General features: G+C 48.4%; 1 protein-coding gene across 2 annotated transcripts in view; it reads left to right on the top strand.

The window, feature by feature from the left end:
* The first annotated feature begins 7,899 nt into the window (after positions 1 to 7,899).
* The window catches only part of PLXNC1 (plexin C1), a 145,011-nt gene continuing 131,184 nt past the window's right edge, over positions 7,900 to 21,726 (top strand). The window contains exon 1 of one of the 2 annotated variants that reach the window (XM_082418864.1): positions 7,900 to 9,210. In XM_082418864.1, coding sequence (XP_082274990.1) covers positions 8,152 to 9,210 — 1,059 coding nt within the window. In that variant the 5' untranslated portion in view covers positions 7,900 to 8,151. The remainder of the gene's footprint in view (positions 9,211 to 21,726) is intronic. The other variant, XM_082418863.1, reaches the window with a different exon arrangement.

The following is a 21,726-nucleotide window of genomic DNA, read 5'->3' as shown; positions in this document are numbered from 1 at the left end:
AAGGAAAAGTTTGAGGCATAAAGGGAATTATGGCAATAAACTGAATAAGACACCATCCCTGACCTCAAGAAATCTACAATCGAATAGAAGAACTATATACACAACTATGTATAGTGTAGAATGTAAACTGCAAGATTTAAATACTTTCATAGACTGGCAAAATGCTATTCAAGTTTGGGGGAGGGAATTCACAACCAAGTGGAGAAATCAGTTCAGTTAAACAAATGCAACAGGCAGATTTAAGTACACTGGTAGAAGGGAGCCTGGCAAGGAAGAGCTACTCGTTACCATTTTGGAATAAATGAACGAACATTTACTATACACCAGGCCTTGTGCTAGTTCCTGGGGGCACAAAGATGAATTAGAATTTGATTTCTATTTTAATTTGATTTAAAAAACAAAAAACAAAAAAAAAGCTCATAGTCTAGTACAGAGCTTCTAGTACACTTTCAAGAAAGACTTCCAGGAGAAAGTGGCTTTTAAACTGGGTCTTGAAGGATGAATAGGAGTTTGCAAGGTGGAGAAGAGGGAAAGGATGTTTTAGATGAAAAGTACAGCATATGAAAGGGCATGGAGGCATGTAAGGGCCTGGCTTGTTTAAAGAATATCTCATTGCTAAAAATGGAAGACAGTACCAAATATATCCCTAGCTCTTAGCAAAAAAGCCCTATATAGGGAAGTTCCTTAGTAAATACTAGTTGTTTTTGACAATAATGATGGTAAGAGCCAGGGGATGAGCATAAGTCTTAAGTACTTGTCAAACCCAAGTAAATGTGCTCAGTACTGGGTATATGCCCAAGAAATGCTGTTAAAATTCTTTCCTAAGGATGAGATTTGAAATGAGTGTCATGGGCTGAGTTGTGTTCCCCACACCCAAACCACCCCCAAATTCATCTGTTGAAGTCCTAACCCCCAGTATCTCAAAATGTGACTGTATTTGGATATGGGGTCTTTAAAGAAGTAAAAAGAAGGCATCAGGGTGGACCCTAATCCAGTATGACTGGCATCCTTATAAGACAAGGAGATCTGGACATACTTAGGTACAGAGAGAAGACTACGTGAAGACACAGGGAGGAGACGGCCATCTACAAGCCAAGGAGAGAGGCCTCAGAAGAAACCAACTCTGCCACACCTCGATCTCAGACTTGTAGGCTCCGGAACTGTGAGGAAATAAATAGATTTCCGTTGCTTAAGCCACCCAGTCAGTGGTACTTTGTTATGGCAGCCCTAGCAGACTAATAATGGGTTAACATAGCATTAGAGCCCTGGTATCTAGTAATGGTAATAATAATGATGATGATGTTGTCATTTAATATGCTTGAAAACCCCACGAGGTTAGATGCTACTATTTCCAGGCTACAGTGAGAATGCTGAGGCTCACAGAGCCCAAGGCTACATGGTTATGGGGTGGTAGGGTCACTGGGTCTGGAACCTAGGCCTGACTAAGGCTACCACTAGCCTTATAAAGTCTTTGTACAGAGAAAAAGCATCTCTTCCTTGGGGCACACCCAACCCCACGCCAGGGTCCAGGGCTTGATGAGCAGGAGGCGGGCCAGATTTCAGTTCCTCTTCCCCCCTGGGCCGGAAGCCCTTGTACAGGTCTCACCCTTTGTGGTGGCCCACTCTGCAGCCCAAGCACTGAGTCATTATACTGGGCTTCCCAAGGGGCTGGGGTGGCTAGAGGTAATACCACCAAAGAAGGAAGAGGTGGGCACATAAAGGGATTCTGAGAGCTGGGATTGCAAACCTCACCTACTCCACAGTCGGGCATGCGAGAACTCAGGTCCATGAGTTCTGGGTTCCAGTGGGTGGGCTTCCAGTGGTCCTACATCCACAAGGGGGCCTTGATTCAGCCCAGTTCTGCTAAGCGGCCTCAGAACAGCTCCGTCTCCAGTCCTCAGTAAGCAAGAAATCCAATTTGCTGGGATCACACACCTATCCTATCGCCAACACCCCCCCCCCCCCAATCAAAGAGACTGAGAAAAGCATCTCTGACTCTTTTGAGGATGAATGTAAGTGTGCCTCTCCTCACAATTAAAGCTGAATGTTCCAAATTGCAGCTTTTGTGGTAGGGAAAGAAAAGGCTTCTGACAGTGTAAATATTTAATCACCATTAAGAATGTCCAATAAAGGAGGGGAGTCTGGTTTCAGATTGGCTGGTTCAGATGATTAAAGCACAGAAGTCATAGCAGGGTAAAAATAAAGTACCCTCTAAAAAAGTACCGGCCTTAGAACTCAAGATGGTTTTTATTTCTACTCCATAGAACACTGTGTGTGTCACCTGTCCTTGAGCCATGAAGGAACCAAGAATATCTGATTTATCTTTAAATATTAGTGGGGGTGGGGTGGGGTGAGGTCTGGAGATGAGGAAGGATGGCAGTCTCTTAATAATCCTGTTTTGGGAATCATGAATAAAAATGGGATTTCTAGACTGTATGGAAGGGACTGCTGAAGTTCAGACTTAAGGAGAAATGTCTAAAAAGGAAAAAGCAGTATGTTCAGTTTCGTGTCTTATTTGAAAATAGACTTCAAATGTTCAGCAGTGTTTTAGAGATCAGAACCATCGCTGCCCCCCACCACCTCTTGAACCCTTAGCCCCCAGTAGTTCTCGGTTTACTTTTAAGGTAAAGCTTTTAGTTTTATGATTTAGCTGGAAAAAATACATAATCCCACTCAGTCAGGTTGCCATTTGTCTGTATTACCAGGTTGAACTAGCCTAGGACAGCCTGTGCAAAAGGAAGAAAAATGGAGTTTTTCCAAATCCAGATTTGGGGGAGCCAAACATTTGGAGAGAAAGACTAGGAGTTCTGTTGTGCCTAGCAGTGTTTCATGCATTCTATCAGTGGACAAACAGAAAGCACAGATTTAAATAGCCTTCTAGGTCACTTCTCCATCCATGCTTGGAGGGAGGGTGCCAGCTTGGTGGCCAGCGGCAGACCACTCACAGCCAAGTCCAGCAACTTTATTGTCAGCTCAAGCATCTCCCTGTCAGAATCTCAAGGAAACAGAAATATGAGTGACTGTGATGTTATCTGCGTGTTTATCTTATCTCCTGCTATTCGTTTCAAGAATTCAAGTTCTTATTAATATGAGAGCCCGGTTTCTGGCAGCTCTTCTCTTTGAATGGGTTTATGCCAAGCTGCCAGTTATCAAAGGATTCAGGGCCTAGAATTACGCTGACAGGGAGCCTCAGAGCTGTGATGGCAGAACAGGGACATGGGAAAAGACACTGTATTAAAGAGGGATCGGCATTTTGGGTCTAGTCCGTGATGCCCTTTTGGCTCCATATTTCAAAAGAGCAGCAAGAAAAATATGAGCAGGGATAGACCCGAATCTTGTGAAAATCAGAGAAAAGCTGGTGACCAAGAGACTGCTCAGCAAGTTACAGAGGTCCCCCAAATCCGGAGTAATAATTTACAGATGACTTTGTGTGCTTCATGCAGGGTGAACTCCAGTTGGTCTGGAAAACACACGGTGATGGCTGACGATTTACCATATTTTGCTTTCAGCTGTTAATGGTCTCAGACTCTTAACCACTGCTGGTTCTGGTGAATGTTTTGGAGAAAGGGATCAAGAGAAACTTCATGACACTGAGTATATTACATGAGAAGGGGGGTACTAGGGCGGCAGGGTGATGTCCTGGACACCACTGTCTCTTAAAAGCATCTGACATTTTACATCCGTTCCATAGGCAATAGTTCATCTATCCCTAAAGCTGAGTGAAGGCCCTTGTTTAGCTTAAAGGAAGTCATTGGATCTTGAGTAAAGAATCGTTACTTTGCACATTCTCCCATCTACAATCAATCGTATGTCTGCTGGTGAATGACCATGAGGACAACATGATGTCCAAAAGGACAACTGTAATGTTGGGAGTGAACCCGAATTCCACCTGCTGAAGGAACACCACTGAGCCTTCATCACTTTAACCAAAGGCACGGGCACCGTCACCAAGGTTAAGGGTGCTTGGCAGTTGTCTGGGGCCATGTTGGGTGGGCGGGGAAGACGAGGCACCACGCTCCTTCAGCCACGTCTTAACTGTGCCTTTGACTGACTTGCCACGCTGACTGAAGTGTATTCAACTCGTCTCTCAGCATCAGTTCAAACTTATTAAATGGCTCTTCATCTTATCTGCTTTCAACCGTCTACTCATCAGCAGACTAGAAAGGAGCCTGGCTCATTTCTCTTTCCCGTCAGTCACAAAGGGGGCTAGAGGCTCTGATAAGGTCCTCGATGTGGAAGACCACATAGACTTGAGCGAAGCTGTGGAGAAGGGAGTGGCCTGTCTTAAGTCCTAGAAGGACAACACTGGAACTATTCAACCCACTGGGTGGTGTTTCCCAGATGCCTCCCAGGGGGTTGTAGCTACATAAATAAGGTATAAAGAGAATTCATTGGCCGCCAGAACTAATATTCTTGGTTGCTTTTCATTTCTGCCGACCCGGTCATCCCTACAGACCAGTGTCAGAATTTTTTACGTCAGAAAGTAAACCGAAGCACCAACGATAGCCATCTGATGACTGTGACCAACTGCCTGCCGACCAGTTCTTAATGTCCTGAGCCTCAGCAGGAAACCACGGAATCTATAAAGTCCCGTCCAGCAGAAATGAGTCTGAATGTGGATGGTTTGGTTAACCCAGATTGCCTTTGGTGCCTAAGGGAGTTGATATTTTTTCATTATGAAGACTTTCCCATCTAGTGAACGCTACAAATAAAAACTGCTCGGAATCAGTCTGAACTGCCTGTTTCCGTGGTAGCAGGCCTCTGTCTGGAGGATAAATCTGCACCATCTTCCTTTTTTTGGGTTTCAGCCAGTTGTGTTACAAGGAGTTCCGAATGTACGATACGCGACACCCAACAGGATGGGCTCCATCAGTTGGAGAGGGGAGTGTTGTCACCGATGGGATTTGCACCCTTGGCCAGACAGCGGTGTCCAAGAGAAAGCGATCAAAAACATACGGAATCCACATGCCTAAATATTTATTTTGGTTGTTCATGTTTCCCACCGTTTTCAAATGTGAACTTGTGTCCTGAAGGTGGAGCTTTAGTACACAGGAAAATTGGAATGGGGCAAACATGTTTGTACAAAACAGGGTAGAATCAGCAAAGAACACAATAATATGTTTCCTAGTCTTCTACATTTTTCATGCCAAAAAATAGGCACAGATTCTGATTTCTTTCACCATAGGAGCCTGCATACAATTAAATGGGAGAGAAAAGAAGCCTGCTCTCAAGAGCAGGGCTTATGCCCAGTAGAATGGCAAGAAGCTGTAGCCATCAAAGCCATTTATGCTTCTCGCTGGTAGTATTTTTTGAGATGTTGTTTCTTTTTCAAAACGAGGCAGCAATGAATTGAGTAGTGATCAAAATGCCACACCACAGAGTATGTTTAATCCAAATAGCTCCCGAGATGGTCGGCTCCTGATTGTACCGACTCTACGGGAGTTAGAGAAATTACTTGGTTACCAGTGAAGTAAAACTATCTCCAGAATGGAATTGAACTGTTGCTTCTCAGCACATAACAACACTGCCACAGCCGGCTCACGACAGCAGTGAAGATCATTGTGTTTCTTCATCATTCACAGGGAACATTGTCAAAATACTGGCACGTACATCCCCTACTATGCTGTGAAGGGTTCTATGAGCTTCTGCAGATGCTTCTGAGATTTCCAGCTGTGCCAAAATTCTTAAAACATTTCAGGTGGGTAGGGAATGGGGGGGGAGTAAGGCCTGATTATTCTGGAGCAGAGAGCGTCTGATTAGCCTTGCCTAAGATCTCCTGATTCACATCGACCTGGTAGCTCTAGGCCTTCCTCTTCCTCTTCCTCTCTCCTCACTGGTACCCCACCCGCCGTCACTGCAGCAGAAGGAGCCACCTGACAGCTTGTGGGAAAGCATTTGTTGCCTCCCTGCAGGCAAAGATAATGTTATCCAACTTCAAACAAGGAAATGATGAATAGAAAGATGACCACTCTGAATTCAGAATATGAGAGCTACTGCTGGAATGCTGCGAGTCTTCAACCGCACGTCTAGGGCCGAAACTCCAGTTCCTCTTCTGCTGCTTACTTCACTTCACCCTCCTTTCCTCAAGCCTTGCAGACCTCCTTCTCCTGCCCTATCCCTCAGCACTGCGGAGAACTTGGAGCCCTGCTGTAGAAGTTTCAAACCTGCAACAGCTGCTCCTTCAGAAGCATCTGGAGGAAGCCCATGCACCCTGCCCCACCCCCAAACAGATTCTATCTAGAGCTGGGAAACTGGGAGGGGAAGGAAGAAAGGGGTTGCGACCAATTAACCTCCCTGGGGCCTCTGGCCTGGAAATAGCCTGAGACGGGACGGAGATCCTTTCCCAGGGGTGCATAGGGTTCTCGGGGTCCCCCTGCTGCACCCCCTGGATCACTTGCCAGACGGTAAGGGTGCTGGTGGTGCTATCAGCTGCCTCAGGACGCTGGGAGGTATTGTGCATCCTCTGGGGTCCCTTTCTGAGAAATCATGAACCTACACCCAGGTGTGCAATGATTCAGATATTCACTGTGCTGCAGAAATTCTTGGTGGTTTGGGGGGCAACCCAGCTGGCATTTGCCCCCTGGGTGAGTTGGTGAGACCTCAGAGTGTCCAAAGGAAAGAGGTGGGAAAGGAGGAGACAGAGGGAGAGCCTCTAGGGAAATAAGGGTACTTGGCTCTGAGATTAGAAGGCTGGGCTGGGGAGGTAGGTTGGAACATTTAACTTGGGGAATTTTTCTGTCTCACCTGCTGAGAATGATCTCCAGGTAGTACTGTAAAGACCACAGGTGGAACTGTGGCTAGAGGGGGTGGTGTAAGCCCCCCTGGAGCTAGATGGGAATTCGAATCTCAGTTCCGTTGTTTGCCATCAGTAGGACCCCGGTAAGTTCTGTAACCTTTCCGTGATCATTCTCCTCTCTACTAAATGGAGGTGATAATAACAGTCACTAATTAATAGGGTTGTTACGGGTATTAAACGAGTCTTAATCCACGTAGTGAATTTAGAGCAGGACCCGGCAAGCAGTAAGTGCTCAATAAATATTAGCCATGATCATTCAGGTTAGATGATGAGTAGAACTTTCTAAGTGCTAGGCTTGAAAGCCTGGGACTCCGTTGCCAAGGGAGACTGGAGAACCTTTTCAAATATGGGAGCTCTGGCCCCAGGGATTATCCAGACCAGAATCTTGGCGCCTGCCTTTCCTCCACCCCACTCCTCTGACCCGGGGAAACCCACCCCCTGTCACAGGGGCGCCTGGGTCCCTTGAGCCTCCGGCTCGCCACCGTCTCCCGCACTCCTCCCCAGGGCCTCCCTCCCGCCGCTCCACACCTGCAGCCGCCCTCGCAGCCTCCCAGTGGCCCGAGCTCCGGGCCTCAGCTGCAACCCTTCGGCGCCCTGGGTCTCAGTTCCCTGAGCCTTGCGTATCCCCCCAGCTGCTCTCGTAAACAAAACCCGAACGTTGGAACAGCCCCGCGGCAGGACAGGCGCAGGAGCCAGCTCGGTGCACTGTTAGCGCGCCCCGGGAGCCCCGGGCGAGCCAAGGGGCGATGGTGGCGGCCGCGGCGGCAGCGGCAGGCGGCTCAGCTTTGTTATGAATAGATGAAAGAGGCCACCTACACAGTAACCCAAATTACGAGACCTCCCTCCTCCCTATCTCACCGAATCAAGAGGGGAGGGGAGATGGGCGTGGAGGGAGGGAGGGCGGCCAGGAGGCGGAGGGCGGAGGGCGGAGGAGGAAGAGGATGAGGAAGGGGGCTAGTTGCATCCCACTTTCACAATGGGAAAGTGAAACGCACAAGCGCACCGAACCTCTCCAGCCCTCCCCGCTTTCCTCGCTCCCCTCCGCCCGTCCCCTCCCTTACCCTCCGCGCCTCCCCTCGAGCGCCGGCGCTGCACAGAGAGGAACTCTCCGGAGGAGGGCGAGGAGGAAGCGACACCGGAGCGCGCAGGGCTTGCCGCCGCCGCTGCACAGGCTGCCGGAACGAGCCCGCCGCGCGCCGCCCTCCCCGCTCTCCTTCCCGGGCGAGCCGCTGGGATGGGGCGGCCGCAGGAGCCCGAGCGCGCGCAGGAGCCGCCGCCGCCCGCGTCTCAGTCGCCGCGCGCCTGAGCCGCCGTCGCCGCCGCGCGCCCTGCCCGGGGGCGGCCCCCCCAACCCCATGGAGGTCTCCCGGAGGAAGGCACCGCCGCGCCCCCAGCGCCCCGCCGCGCCTCTGCCCCTGCTTGCCTATCTGCTGGCGCTCGCGGCGCCCGGCCGGGGCGCGGACGAGCCCGTGTGGCGGTCGGAGCAAGCCATCGGAGCCATCGCGGTGAGCCGGGAGGACGGCGTGTTCGTGGCGAGCGGCAGCTGCCTGGACCAGCTGGACTACAGCCTGGAGCACAGGCTCTCGCGCCTATACCGGGACCAAGCGGGCAACTGCACGGAGCCCGTCTCGCTGACGCCCCCCGCGCGGCCCCGGCCGGGGAGCAGCTTCAGCAAGCTGCTGCTGCCCTACCGCGAGGGGGCGGCCGGCCTCGGGGGGCTGCTGCTCACCGGCTGGACCTTCGACCGGGGCGCCTGCGAGGTGCGACCCCTGGGCAATCTGAGCCGCAGCTCCCTGCGCAACGGCACCGAGGTGGTGTCGTGTCACCCGCAGGGCTCGACGGCCGGCGTGGTGTACCTCGCGGGCGACACGAACAGCTGGTACCTGGCGGTGGCCGCCACCTACGTGCTGCCCGAGCCCGAGACCGCAAGCCGCTGCAACCCCGCGGCGTCCGACCGCGAAACGGCCATCGCGCTCAAGGACACGGAGGGGCGCAGCCTGGCCACGAAGGAGACGGGACGCCTCAAGCTGCGCGAGGGCGGGGGTAGCCTGCACTTCGTGGACGCCTTTCTCTGGAACGGCAGCGTCTACTTCCCCTACTACCCCTACAACTACACGAGCGGCGCCGCCACCGGCTGGCCCAGCATGGCGCGCATCGCGAAGAGCTCCGAGGTCCTGTTCCAGGGCCAGGCAGCCCTCGACTGCGGCCACGGCCACCCCGACGGCCGCCGCCTGCTGCTCTCCTCCAGCCTGGTGGAGGCCCTGGACGTTTGGGCGGGCGTGTTCAGCGCGGCCACCGGAGGGGACCAGGAGAGGCGCTCCCCCGCCACCACGGCACTCTGCCTCTTCAGGATGAGGGAGATACAGGCGCGCACCAAGACCTGCAGCTGGGACTTCGAGGCTGAGAACCCCTGCGTAAGTCCTAACCCCGTGACGCTGCGGGGAGCGCTCCTGCTGCGGAGCCGCCGGCGAGGCAGAGCCGGAGGGAGAGGGTTGACCTTTACCAGGTCCCGGATTTACACAGCCCGGCGGCGGCCGCCCGACGGCCGTTCTCTTACGGTCTCCGAGACCTCGGGCTACTCTAAAGCACGGCCAGAGGTCCCCGAGGGAGTGTAAGAAGGGAGGTGGCGGGGGTAGGAGTTAGGCTTAAAACTCTGGTGGCTGCATCCCATTGCCATCCTTCTGTATCCAAACATGGGCGCTTGTTTGGGTCTGAGCCTCGCCGTGCCGCTCCCCCGCCCTTCCCTAATCTCTTCCCCAGGTGTGTGGTCTTAGCGGGCGTGTGGCTTTGACCCTTGTCCTCAACGGCGTTACCAAACACAGTGCCCTAGGCAGAGAAGCCCCAGCACCTAAAGGACTTGCCACACCCCAGTCTTTGTGCCCCCCATCTTCCCCCCACCAACCCCGTAACACGTGTGATGTGGTCTGAGGAGTTGGTAGCCTGCTCGACATGGGTCAGCGCTAGCCTGGAACAGAGGCGCAGGCTTGCGGGAACAGAACCCTCCGCGTGACCCCGTGCAAGGGGGCGGGGCTGTGGCTCTGCTGAGCGTGAGCTGTGGTCTCCAGCTGGGGGGAGAGGCTGAGCAGGCGGAGGTGGCTTTGTGGGTAAAAAGCCTCGCCCTAGAGGGGAGAGCAAGAGAAAGTGTTAGGGTACTTCAGGCAGTTTCTGGGCTCCAGATTGCCTGACTAGATCGCGCGTCTCAGAGGCACCACCCACCCAGGCAAACGGCAGAGGTTTCCCCTGGGTTCCCAGGGCAGCCACAGCTTGACTCTTGAGATTGGCATTTCTTTGACTGGAAAATAAAGCGGCGGTTCAAGAGGATTCAATTGATGGGGATTATGGAGCCATTGTGCACTTCTCCGAGGCCGTCTTCCTTCCAAGGCTGCTGGCACGTCAAGTCCACATATGGCTCCTGAGAGGGGAGCCTGCTGAGCGCCTCCTTTATAACTGGACGGAAATCAGAGAGCAGAAATGAACGGCTACAGGTGTTGCCATTGTTTTGATATAAAATGTGTCAGAGAGGAAGGCGAGAAGTCTCCACTTGGAAAAACGTGTTATGTTGGTACATTTGTGGTGTAAGCATAGAGGGGACGTTGGCTCTAAGGTATATTAATAAGTGTATGGGAAGACGCTCCCATCCCCACCCACGCAGAGCACATCTTAACCAAATATTAGCCCTATTATCCAGAAAGAAAAAACAGGTCTCTTGCAAGGCCCCTTAGAATGGTCATTTGCTTCTTCCTCCTTACCCACTACTTGTGTACTGGGGCACACACATAATGCCTTCATTTAGTTACTGCTATAATTATTTTAAAGCATAAATAACGCATAATGCTCCCTAAATGACTTCGTTTTGCTATACAAGTATAATTTAACATTTAATATCTGTCTTTGTGAGAGCCTTATTATGTAACAGTTCAAGTTTGGCAAAAATCATCACCTTCGACTTCTCTGTTGAAAGACTTGAAAGTACCCGTACATATTACTTGGTGTCGAGCTTTAGGCATACTTGGTCTCCGGGGTTAATGACAAGACAGCTCGGGGGCCCGCAGCAGGTGATAACAGTGGAAGTCCAAGCTTTGCCATCTGACAGCTGTGTAGATGTGTGGAGCCAAAACATTTCTCTTGACTGCCTTTCTCTACCCACTGGGGCCTGGAGGACTTAGTTCCCTTCCAAACCCAGCAGGCACCCTGAATGCACTCAGAATCCACGTTTTGGCTTGATCAGGTGTTCCTACTTGTGCTGGGATGAGGGGAAGGGAAAGTCAGAGAGCTGTTGATCCATCTTCATGGGGAGCTTCTGGGAGGTAGCTGCCCCTTGGAAATCAAGCAAGGGATAAACACCTGCTGCCAAAAATCTGGAACTGGAAAAATAAATAATTAAGATAGGTTCCTCCACAGCATGTCTTGCTGCTGTTTTATTGAGAGGTCCCAGTGTGCTCAGAGCTGCGGATTCTGAAAGACGGGGTCTCTACCCCCTGAGCTTGTCATCCAAGTTAAATAATATACTCCGGTTCAAACAATAGCTTGTCACGGCTGCACAGGTAGGAGCTTGGAGTTTTGCATTTTTTCTTTAAGTAAATTCCTTGTTGCTCTTATGAATTAAAAAGCCTTAGTGGAATTGAATTTCAAGAGAGGTTTTGAATGAAAAAAAAAGCGGTCGTTTTGATGAAAACGCTGACAATTTTCTAATCTATTAAATAGGCAGATAAGATTCTTCCACAAATATTTGTGCTCTGTGCTGGGTGCCACTGATTCTGCCATTGAAAGGACAGTAGCAGGTGGCAGCCCCATTTAATGGGGTTATGGGATCAGTGTGCCCCTGGTTGTCACTCAGAACAATGATGTCATTGGGTTGCATTTGTTCTGCGTTTTATTTTCAGGTTTTCAATGTGTTTTGGAGAAGGTACAGGTGCCTAAGATAGATGAAACTTGAAACGCTCTAGAGGGAGCCTCAGTAGATTCTAACAGTGATTCCTCCAGAGCAGACACAGTCATTTTAACAGTAATCCACAGGCAGCAAGGCACAAGGGGCTAGATTTGCTTGCCTTCTCCTGCTCCCCCTGGATGACTCGCTCTTATTTTCCATCTTCAGTCAACCATGGGTTGAAAAGTGACAGGAGTGACTGGGTTGTTTTCTTATTTCTTGGTTCTCTCCTTATCTCTTGTTGGCTGATTTGCTGGCCTTCCGCTTCTCCCGCTAAAGATTAATTTACAAGATGCTTGTGCAATGAGTGTGTCCTCAGCCGTTCACACGTTGGGCCGTGACTTTTTCTGTCTTGCCTCCAACTTTGAATCCCCTTTCACAACTATCGCAGGAGAGCTTCAGCCTGTGAACGTGCCCAGGCAGCCGAATTCTGTAGACACTCTCTAATAATCCTGATAAATATTTGTACGGCACTTCCTCCTATATTACTTCTTTTGAGGCCCTCGTCAAGTCTAAGGTTGATTCTCTGAGGAGCATTCTCATTTACCTGATGAGGAAGCTCAAGGTCACTTAAGCAACTTGCTCAGGATAGCAAAGTAAGCATCAGAGCCTCCAGCTTAAACCCAGGTCTCGCAATATCTACTTCTGTATTCTTTCCACCACTTTGGTGCTTCAGACTTTCCCTTCAAAGTCCCCTAATTAGAGGCAGTAACCAACCTCCCCTAGGATACGGGGTTGAGGCTGGAGGGTGCCCCTTGAAGTGTGTTTTAAAACTTAAGGTGATTTTTTTTTTTCATTCTATTCCATAACATATCTGTGTGCTTGGGTTAACATAAAAAGTGAATGTTTCAAATTGTGTACAAGTTAATTTAACTTCCTCTTGTTTCTGAACTCCTGTTATCCTTGGCATATGGTAGAAAATTGTGTGTGCCTGAGTTTTGAAGTCTAATTGTTCCAGATTGTTTGGCTGCCATAGTTGGGTCCTGGGGTTGCTTGTGGTTTAAACATGGTGGCCACCCCCTCTATAGATGCTGAGGGTAGCATGTTTCCTACTGTGTTGGCCAACAGGACTGACTCTTCTAGTTCATTCTACCACTTGTGGAGAGACACACCCGCTTCCTCCACACTCACATAATTCCAAAGCCTGACATAATTTAACTGTCATGCAGACAACCACAAAACACTTGCATGCTCTCCAACAGACAGTAACCCAAGACACTTCTAGCTACTGCATGCAGAAGTGATGTCCCAGGGCCACTCGGCAGTGAACCTTATTGACCTCAAAATCCACAGTCTTCCTGCAATGTTTATTTCTTCTTCAGTTTCTGTTATGATCCTGTCTAGCCACTTTGCAGTCTACGGACTAGATGGTGAATTTTACCCCCATACACACATCTGATATGCAAGGGAGATTTAAAAAACCCAACAACCACTTAGAAAGAGGGAAAAGCAATCACAGCTACTACTGCTGGATGACTGTTATGGCCAGGCTTTGAGCTAAGCACTTCACATGCCTTATTTTTGGTTGATTCTCATAATCACCCTATGGGGCAAGGATTGTAGTTATCATTATGATTTTATGATGAGGAATTGAGGCCCGGAGAGCTTTGGTTGGTTTCCACAACTGGTAAATGGTAGAGGATTGAGGACCTGGGCCTGTAACACACAGCCATGGACAGTCCAGCATCGCAGACGTTGGGTTCTGGTGTCAATCCTGTCCTACACGGAGCAGGTTAGGCCCCTGCAACTACTCTGGGATCAGCTGTTTGCTGGGCATAAGACGATAGGACAGAGAATCCTTGAGTGCGAACGGGGTTTCTGGGTCTGCATATTTGAGCACTTGAAATTCAGACTTTGGAAGGGTTGTAGTTCCTCAGTTGTCAATTTCTAGATAGTGCCGGCACGTTTTGTATTCAGGCTTATAAACGACCTCAGAGAGACTTACAGGACCTTAAAGGACGGCTCCCAGTTTTTGTTCTCAGACAGAAGAGCTAGCTCATAAACTAAATCCAGAAATCTCAACCTGTTAAGTCTGGGTTACAGGCGCTCTTGTCTTTATTAGCAGCCACAGTTAAAATACAAGCCCCAGAAGGTCAGGAACCTTGTAACATTTTGTTCTTTGTTGAACCCAGAGTGCCTAGCATAGCACCTTAAGAAATATTTGTTGCATTAATAAATGGGGGATCATGTTGGGGATGCTTTCTGTTGTTGGCAGCCATACTTTCCTGAACCTGGCCACCTCAGACTCCCTCAACCATTGTCTTTTTCTTGATGTCTGATGTGTTGGGGCCTCTTTCTTCCCTAGTCCGAGCCTAACTGGCGTCCTCCACTCCTCTGAAATCCCCATTCACTGGACTCACCAGGCTTCTGGTCTTGCCAATCTGGGAGTTAACTTTGACCATAGAAACCCAGCATGGTTGACACTACTTTGGTATAATTTATTAACGTGCATGATCATGCCTTTCAGTGGGCAAGAGGAGAGGGCTCTGTGCTGTAGGGCACAAAGCCCCTCAAGAACTTGTAGGGTTCTCAAGTGTAGTCTCTGGACCAGCAGCATTCAGCATCACCTGGGAACTTACTAGAAATGCAAACTCTTGGGCCCCAATCAGAAACTCAGAGTAGGGTGTGGGACTGGCAATCTGTGGTTTAACAAGCTCTCCAGGTGATGCTAATATACACTCCGCGTTTAGAACCACAGCTGTAACGCATCGCAATTTCCCTTGTAGTCCAGCTGAGGCACCTGGGATGAGAATTTGTTCCACTGTTTTCATTGCAGTTTTACTTAGGGTCATCTAAAGTAACCAGCTCATTCCACTACCCTTATGTTCCTTATCCTCTTCTAATTGCCCAAAGGAAATACCTAGAAAAACTTCTGAAGTCTTATTGTTTTTGAGTTCAGAGTCCGAGTCTCAAGAATCTGTAGGTCAAAGTTAAATTAGCTCCTCCACCCTTTCGGACAGCAGTCTATTTGCATTTCATTCCAGGATGTGGGGTGCGGGGGAAGATGTCTAGAGCCTTCTACTCTGCTGTACAGCACACCAGAATTCTCTTCAAGGGTCTGGTCTTTACAACATCAGTCCTGATACCAGTTTCTATCCTAATTAGGCACGGTTGGTTGCGTGAAACAAAGATCCACGTAAGCAAGCTCAAGCAAGGGGATGGGGGATTTAGTGGCTAGAAACACCTGGGATTACATGGACATCTAGGTGGAGGAGCAGTACCGTGCAGTGGTTGTCTGCCCGGACTCTGGAGCCAGGTCGCCTGGGACCACAGCTGCCACTTCCCAGTTGTGTGACCTTGGGCAAATGATTTAACCTTTCTGTGCTTGTTTCTTTATCTAGAAGTAGGGATCCTCTTTGTTTCATAGGATTTTTGTCTGGATTAATGAGTTAATATGTATGAACACTACCTGACCTATAGTAAATGCTGTGTATGTATTTACTGTCATTACTATCGTGATTATTTAGGAGTACTAGGATGGGGCTCTCTGATATAGAGTGGGAAGGGGGTTCCGGACTCACGGCAGTGGAAAGGGGCGTAACAGCAGGAAGTGTGACGGATGCTTATTCTAAGGTTTCGTTGTCAACATGACTTAGCGTGGCTGCTTCCCTCAGTCCTGCTACGAAATGACCCCCTCGGCTTCCTCAAACATCTGCCCCTCACCCCCTCCACCTGAACGTGCCTCCGCCTGACCTGATCCCCACTCTGCCTTTCAATAGCATTTCACCTTCTGCATCGGCTACCAACTGGCAACAGCTTTCTGTATTATTTAGTTCAAATTACCAGGAAAGAGAGAGAATGGGGGCCAACCCATCCTTTCACTCCAGATTATGAGCCCTCGTTCAGGGTAGGGATTCATTGCCCTTGGGGCAGGTACTGACCCCAAGTCCAGTCAGAAGAAGGAAGACCATCATGCAATGGTCCTCAGTAGGTGTGTGGGTGGGTTGCCTTGGAATGGAAAGGCGGAAGAGCCACACCGTGATCGCCATGTTGACTACAGCAGCATGGAATCATCTCTGCCTCCCTTCAGGCTTCTCCATGACCTACCTCTGCCTTCCTTGAATATGTGGTGGCACGTAGCTGATGATCACTGAGGCCTGCTCAGAGAAACACCGAAGTCTGCTGGGGGACAATTTGTAGGCATCCTGGGTCTAACTTGTTTGTGGGAGCAGGGGCATGGTAGTGGTAAGATTTTTTTTTTTTTATCAATTGTGCTCATAGTTTTTCTTAGCATTTTCATCAAGATAGAAAATTAATACTAATTTATATACTATCACAAAACCAAATAGAATCGTGACTTAAGTTTTACTGTTTCTGTAGTTGATGGGTTTGACTGTCTAATCAATAGTTACACGTAGTGTCTCCTCAGAGGAGTTATGAGGGGGATTTGACCCCAGCAATCCCCACCCCACCTCTCTGGCCAATGTTCTTATTGCAGAAGTCAGCAAACTTTTTCTGTAAAGGTCAGATCGTCAATATCGTAGGCTTTGCAGGCCACGTACAGTCTCTGTTGCAATTGCTCAACTCTGCCATTGAAGTGTGAAAGCAACCATAGACAACATATAAATGAACAAGCACGGGGATGTTCCAGTAAAACTTTATGGACACAGAAATCTGAATTTCATGTATAATTTTCACTTGTCATAAAATATTATTCTTTTGATTTTTTTCAACCATCTAAAAATGTAAAAACTGTTAGCTTGGCAGGGGGTCATTCAGAAAAACAGGCAGCAGGCTAGATTTGGTCCACAGCTGGTAATTTACCGATGCCTGCTGTAACAGAAGGGGTGAGAGTAAAACAAACCTTCACATTGCCCTAAGACATCGTGAGAGATTTAGCAAAAAGGTGGTGTGGAAGCCCCAAGAAGGAGTGTCACACTCAGCGTTGGAGGACCTGGGAAGCTTCAGAGAGGTGATGCTGGAGCTATGTCTTGAAGCCAAGTAGAAGAGGCAAGAAAGGGAGTTGCAGAGACAGGGCACAGCTTGTGCCCAAGCGGGAAGTTGAATAAGCTTGTGAACCGCAGGTAGCTCACCCTGGCTGGGGAGTGTCCAGAAATGAGCATGCAGGACCAGATGGCAAAGGGTTTAATAAGACTGGCCAAGATGGCTGGATTTTATCCTGATCAAGTCAGTTGTTTTCAGACTTTCTAAACCTGGCTTTAAATCTTAAACCAGAGGCTCAGTATGAGAAAAAGGCTAATAAATCATCATTGACCTGCTGTTCTGGGTGAGGCCATTGCCAAGTGCCGGGGCTCAGGGTGAAGCAGGGGTGGGGAGGTTCCCAGAATCCTGCAACTCGCCCTCCCCCCACCCCCTGCCTGTCCCTGTGGCATCTCAAAGGAACTTCTGGGACTCTGCTGAGCAGGGTGTGAAAGCCATGGCCCATGGCTGATGAGGGCAACAGCAGGGCTCTAGGCAGACATGATCTGATTGTGTTCTAGAGAGATCACTCAGAAGAATGGATGAGGCAAGATGAGAGGCAAAACAGCTGATTAGAAGGACCAACAAATACTTCTTGAGTTCCTACTATGTGCCAAGCACTGTGAGGAAATATTTCTACCAATGGTCAACAGAGTAGACTATAAATATGCAGCAAGTAAAGAGGTAATTTTTATATTAAAATGATAGCTAGCACTCCTAGAGCACTCACTTCGCACCAAGTATTGTCCTAAGTCAGCACTTTACCAATATTAACTCGTTTAATCCTCACCACAACTTTATGAGATGGGTAATGTCGTTACTTCCATTTTACAGATGAGAAAATTAAGGCCCAGGCTGAGATGGGGGCCCTGAGAGAAATAACAGGACGTAAGAGAGCCGTGTTAGTTGAGGTGTTGGGGAAAGTTCTCTTTAAGGAGGTTGAGTTGCCACCAGGAAGATGAGGAAGGATAGTTGTACACGTCCCCAAGGGGAACTGGGGAGCAGTGCAAGGCCTCGAAAGGGGAAATGACTTGGTCATTCTGAAGAACCAAAGGCTAGCGTGGTTGAGTTAGGGAGGTGGAGGGGGGAGAGTGTCGGGGGAAGAGGTTGGGGAAGGAAGCGGCAGCAGATCCTGTAGTCCTGGTGGGCAGTGGGAAGGAGCTTATATTTTTTTCTGAAAGCTTAGAAGAGCCTTTGAAGGGAAGGGACACCACTGGACTTGAATTCCTAAATAAATGGCTGCCCTTTGGGGCATGAATGAGAGATTGGCCCCAGCAGAGGCAGGAGGCTCTCGAAGTAGTCCAGGTGAGAAATAATGTTGCCTTGGTCTAGAGCGGTGGCCGCAACGAACATGGAGAGAAAAAGATGGATTGCGTGGGCTGCAGTAATCCAAGTGAGTGTGTTGGAGACCTGAACTGAGGTGGTGGCAGTGCAGGAGGGGAGGAGGGATTAAATGAAATAGCTTTTTTTTTTAAAAAAAAAGACTTATTTATTTATTTTTGGCTGTGTTGAGTCTTTCGTTTCTGTGCGAGGGCTTTCTCTAGTTGCGGCGAGCAGGGGCCACTCTTCATCGCTGTGCGCGGGCCTCTCACTGTCGCGGCCTCTCTTGTTAAGGAGCACAGGCTCCAGACGCGCAGGCTCAGTAGTTGTGGCTCACGGGCCTAGTTGCTCCGTGGCACGTGGGATCTTCCCAGACCAGGGCTCGAACCCGTGTCCCCTGCATTGGCAGGCAGACTCTCAACCAATGCGCCACCAGGGAAGCCCTGAAATAGCTTTTTAAGATGTAGAATTGAGAGGTGTTGGTGACCAATTAGTTTAATTTTCATCGAGTTTTAGATATATTTGGGACCCCCAGAAAGGGCCATTAAGCCAGCGGTTGTCCAGGAAGTGAGGAATTGGGGATCCACTCTGCCAGCCTCTATGGAGTGCCAGCTGTGTGCCAGGCTCTGTGTTGGGCTCAACACGGTGCCATTGGGGCTGTAAGTGCCTTGAGGGGAGTGGCCAGGGGTGTCTCATCCGTGTTTCCCAGGCATCCAGAATGCTGTCTACTGCACAGTGGGCCCTCAATAAGTATTTGTTGAACTGGAAGGAAGGTGCTCTCCATCTAGTGGAGAAGATGTGGTTACAGCTCGGCGAGAGAAGAGCTTCCAAGAGGAGCCCAAGCCCCTGGAGCTGTGTTTATAGGAGGAATAAAAGCCAGGTAGCCTAGAGAGAAGGGAGTTTCCCTGTGACTTCCTCACCAATGAGGCCGGATTCCTGGTCTTTCCCTCCTGCCCCTCCAGCCTGGTCTTGGAAGAGTCCACTTGAGAAGCATATTCTCTAACACATCAACTGTTCCTAATTATTCTGCACTGACGTTCTTCTGAGGTTCCTTTGCCATCAATGAGCAATCGTAGAAATTGGATTCCACGTGCTGGTCCTTGCTTCTCTGAGGCATCAGGAGGGCTAGGTGGCCCAGAGCAGCTGGTAGTCGTAGGTGTCACCCAGTCTCAGTCTCCTGGGCTTAGCAACACCTCTGTGCTCCTCCCTCCCGTGGAGCCCTTGTGCTGTGGACCTCTGGGGAAGCCTGTAGATCCCTCCTCAGAGCAGTGCTTTTAAACACATAAAATAAAAAGAGTTGCAAAATGAACCAATTATATTGATCTACAGATATATCAAAATGTTTTTTCCAATTTGAAATAGAGTAATATATCTTAGCACATTAAATAGCAAGACCTAGCAGCGGTAACTACCATCATTTCAAAGTAGCGATAAGCACAAATGATATTTTGAGATACCTGCAACAACTATAAAATGATATGAAGATATCTGATTTCTTTTGATGACAAAGTCACAGGTTCAGTTAATATGACTGTGGTCTGCATTCATAATTAAATGAAATGCTGTATTTCAGTCGGAGTTCGCTAAAATAGGATTTTTTTTCTCATCCGGTTTCATGGATTCCCGGAATTCTTTGCAGGAACTGTGGATGTCAGTGCGGTCTCCACTCCAAGCACTCATTCCGTTACTGTGTGTGTCAGAAAACCAATGACAAGATGCTGCATTTTGTTTCAAAACTCATTTGATTGGCTTAGTTTGACAATAGGGGGTTTAGTCCCACCTGGATTTTTACAGTTGGCCAAGTGCTTCATAAATGGACTGGATAGAGCAGATGGGTGGGTGGAGAAGCCTCAGAAAGGTTAAGTGACTGCTTAGAGACAGCTCATAAGTAATAGAGCTTGAACTTGAACCCACATTTTTTTTTTTTACCTTAAATCTCTTGTTCTTTCTACTCTTCCATGCTACCACTATGTTATTCAATATTTCTATTTTAAAGAGTTAGCCAAATGCAACAGTTCATAAGTTATGCTGTTCTAATCATGGGAGAAGAACAGTGCTATTATTCTTCACTTTGGTTAGAGGATACGAAAATACCTAAAGTATTTTGTTTACTTAGAGCCTCATTTTAAGTACACTGAGTCTGCAGACTGTCTATAGATGGAGATGGCAAAAGACCTAGGAATTGTCTTTTGCAAGCTGTCAGTGAACTATGGATGTGAAATTTAGAGAAGGCCAAGCTACATGGCAGCAGATTTGGGATAGTTTAGTATTGTTCCCAAAGTCAGAACCAAGGCCCAGTGCTTGCAAGGGACAAATTTTGCCTCAGTAGAACTTTGTAATGATTAGACCTACTTAGCAATGTACCAGGGTTGCCTGGTGAGATATTGACTGAAAGCATTCAAATATTGATCCATGTATTCATTCATTCATTCATTCAATAAATGTTTATTGACAACTAACAACATGCCAGATGCTGAGGTACATGCTGCATTCAGAGTGTAGAGTAAGATAAACTATTGTAGAGCTTAGAGTCTACTGGGAGACAGACATTAAATAAAAAAATTTAAAGCAATGTAATTATAATTATTTTCAAGGAAACAAATGGAATGTTATGATTCAGAATAACTACTGGCATAGGGATAGGATGATCTATAATCATGTGTCCATGAGGAGGTGACATTGAACTTGAAACCTGAAAAATTTTTTTTAAAAAACAGCCTACAAGGTGTGAAGAGAGGGGAGGTAGCAGAAATAGCATATGCAAAGGCCCTGAGGCAGAAAAATGGGAACATGTTAAAGAGTCTGAAAGAAAGACACTGTGGGAACTGAAGCAGAGTGAAGGAGAAGAGTGACAAGGGATAAGTTTGAAGGAGTAGGCAGGGACCAGATCAGCTAGGACCTGGGGAAGCATTTGGGTTTAATTCTAAGTGTGATAGAAAGCCGTTGAAGAATTTTAGTCAAAGAAGTAACGTGGCCTACTTTATACGTTAAAGAATCACTCTGGCTACTGGATGGAGAATAGATTGTAGGTTGAAAGAGAGAAACCAGGAGGCTCTTGCTGTAGATCAGGAGTGAGATGATGGGGGCTTGGACTGGGTGGAAACCATGGAGATGGAGAAGATAGATGTAAGATTGCTGGGAAATTCAGCTGAGATTTTTCAGGTATTGGGTGTGGGGAGTGATGGAAAGAGAGGAGCTGAGGGTGGATGTTGGTACCATTCACCATGATGGGGAAGATAGGGAGGGAGAGAGTTGGAGGGAAGAAATGTCTAGATAATCATTTTCCAGCAACTCTGAAATCTTGGGAGCGATTCCACAGTTTCTCAAAGAAGATGATGCCATTTATTTAGAGGGTATTTAGCAGTGGGAGAGAGGGAGCTTTTGCAGAAGTCAAAATGATGGTGGGCGGGGGCACTACTGGTATTTTTGGGCAGGTGTCAGGGATGCTAAAGGTCCTGCATCATGGAGGACAGCCCGCATAGTGAAGAAATATCCCATCTAGAATGCCAGTAGCTTCCTCATGGAAAAACATGGTTGAACTGTGTCTCTTCCAACTCTGAGAATCTAGGAAAATGCATTTTTTTTACACTATCAGCCATTCATATATTTTTGTGAATTGTTCGAGTCAGGTTGTCTTTTTTTTTTTTTTTTTTAATTTTTATTTATTTATTTATTTATGGCTGTGTTGGGTCTTCGTTTCTGTGCGAGGGCTTTCTCTAGTTGTGGCAAGCGGGGGCCACTCTTCATCGCGGTGCACGGGCCT

This window comes from Balaenoptera physalus, assembly GCF_965194825.1.
Source record: "Balaenoptera physalus genome assembly, chromosome: 13".
In the NCBI taxonomy this organism is placed as follows: domain Eukaryota; kingdom Metazoa; phylum Chordata; class Mammalia; order Artiodactyla; family Balaenopteridae; genus Balaenoptera; species Balaenoptera physalus.
Note: the sequence above shows the minus strand (reverse complement) of the source record. Positions and strands in the feature narration are given on the sequence as shown.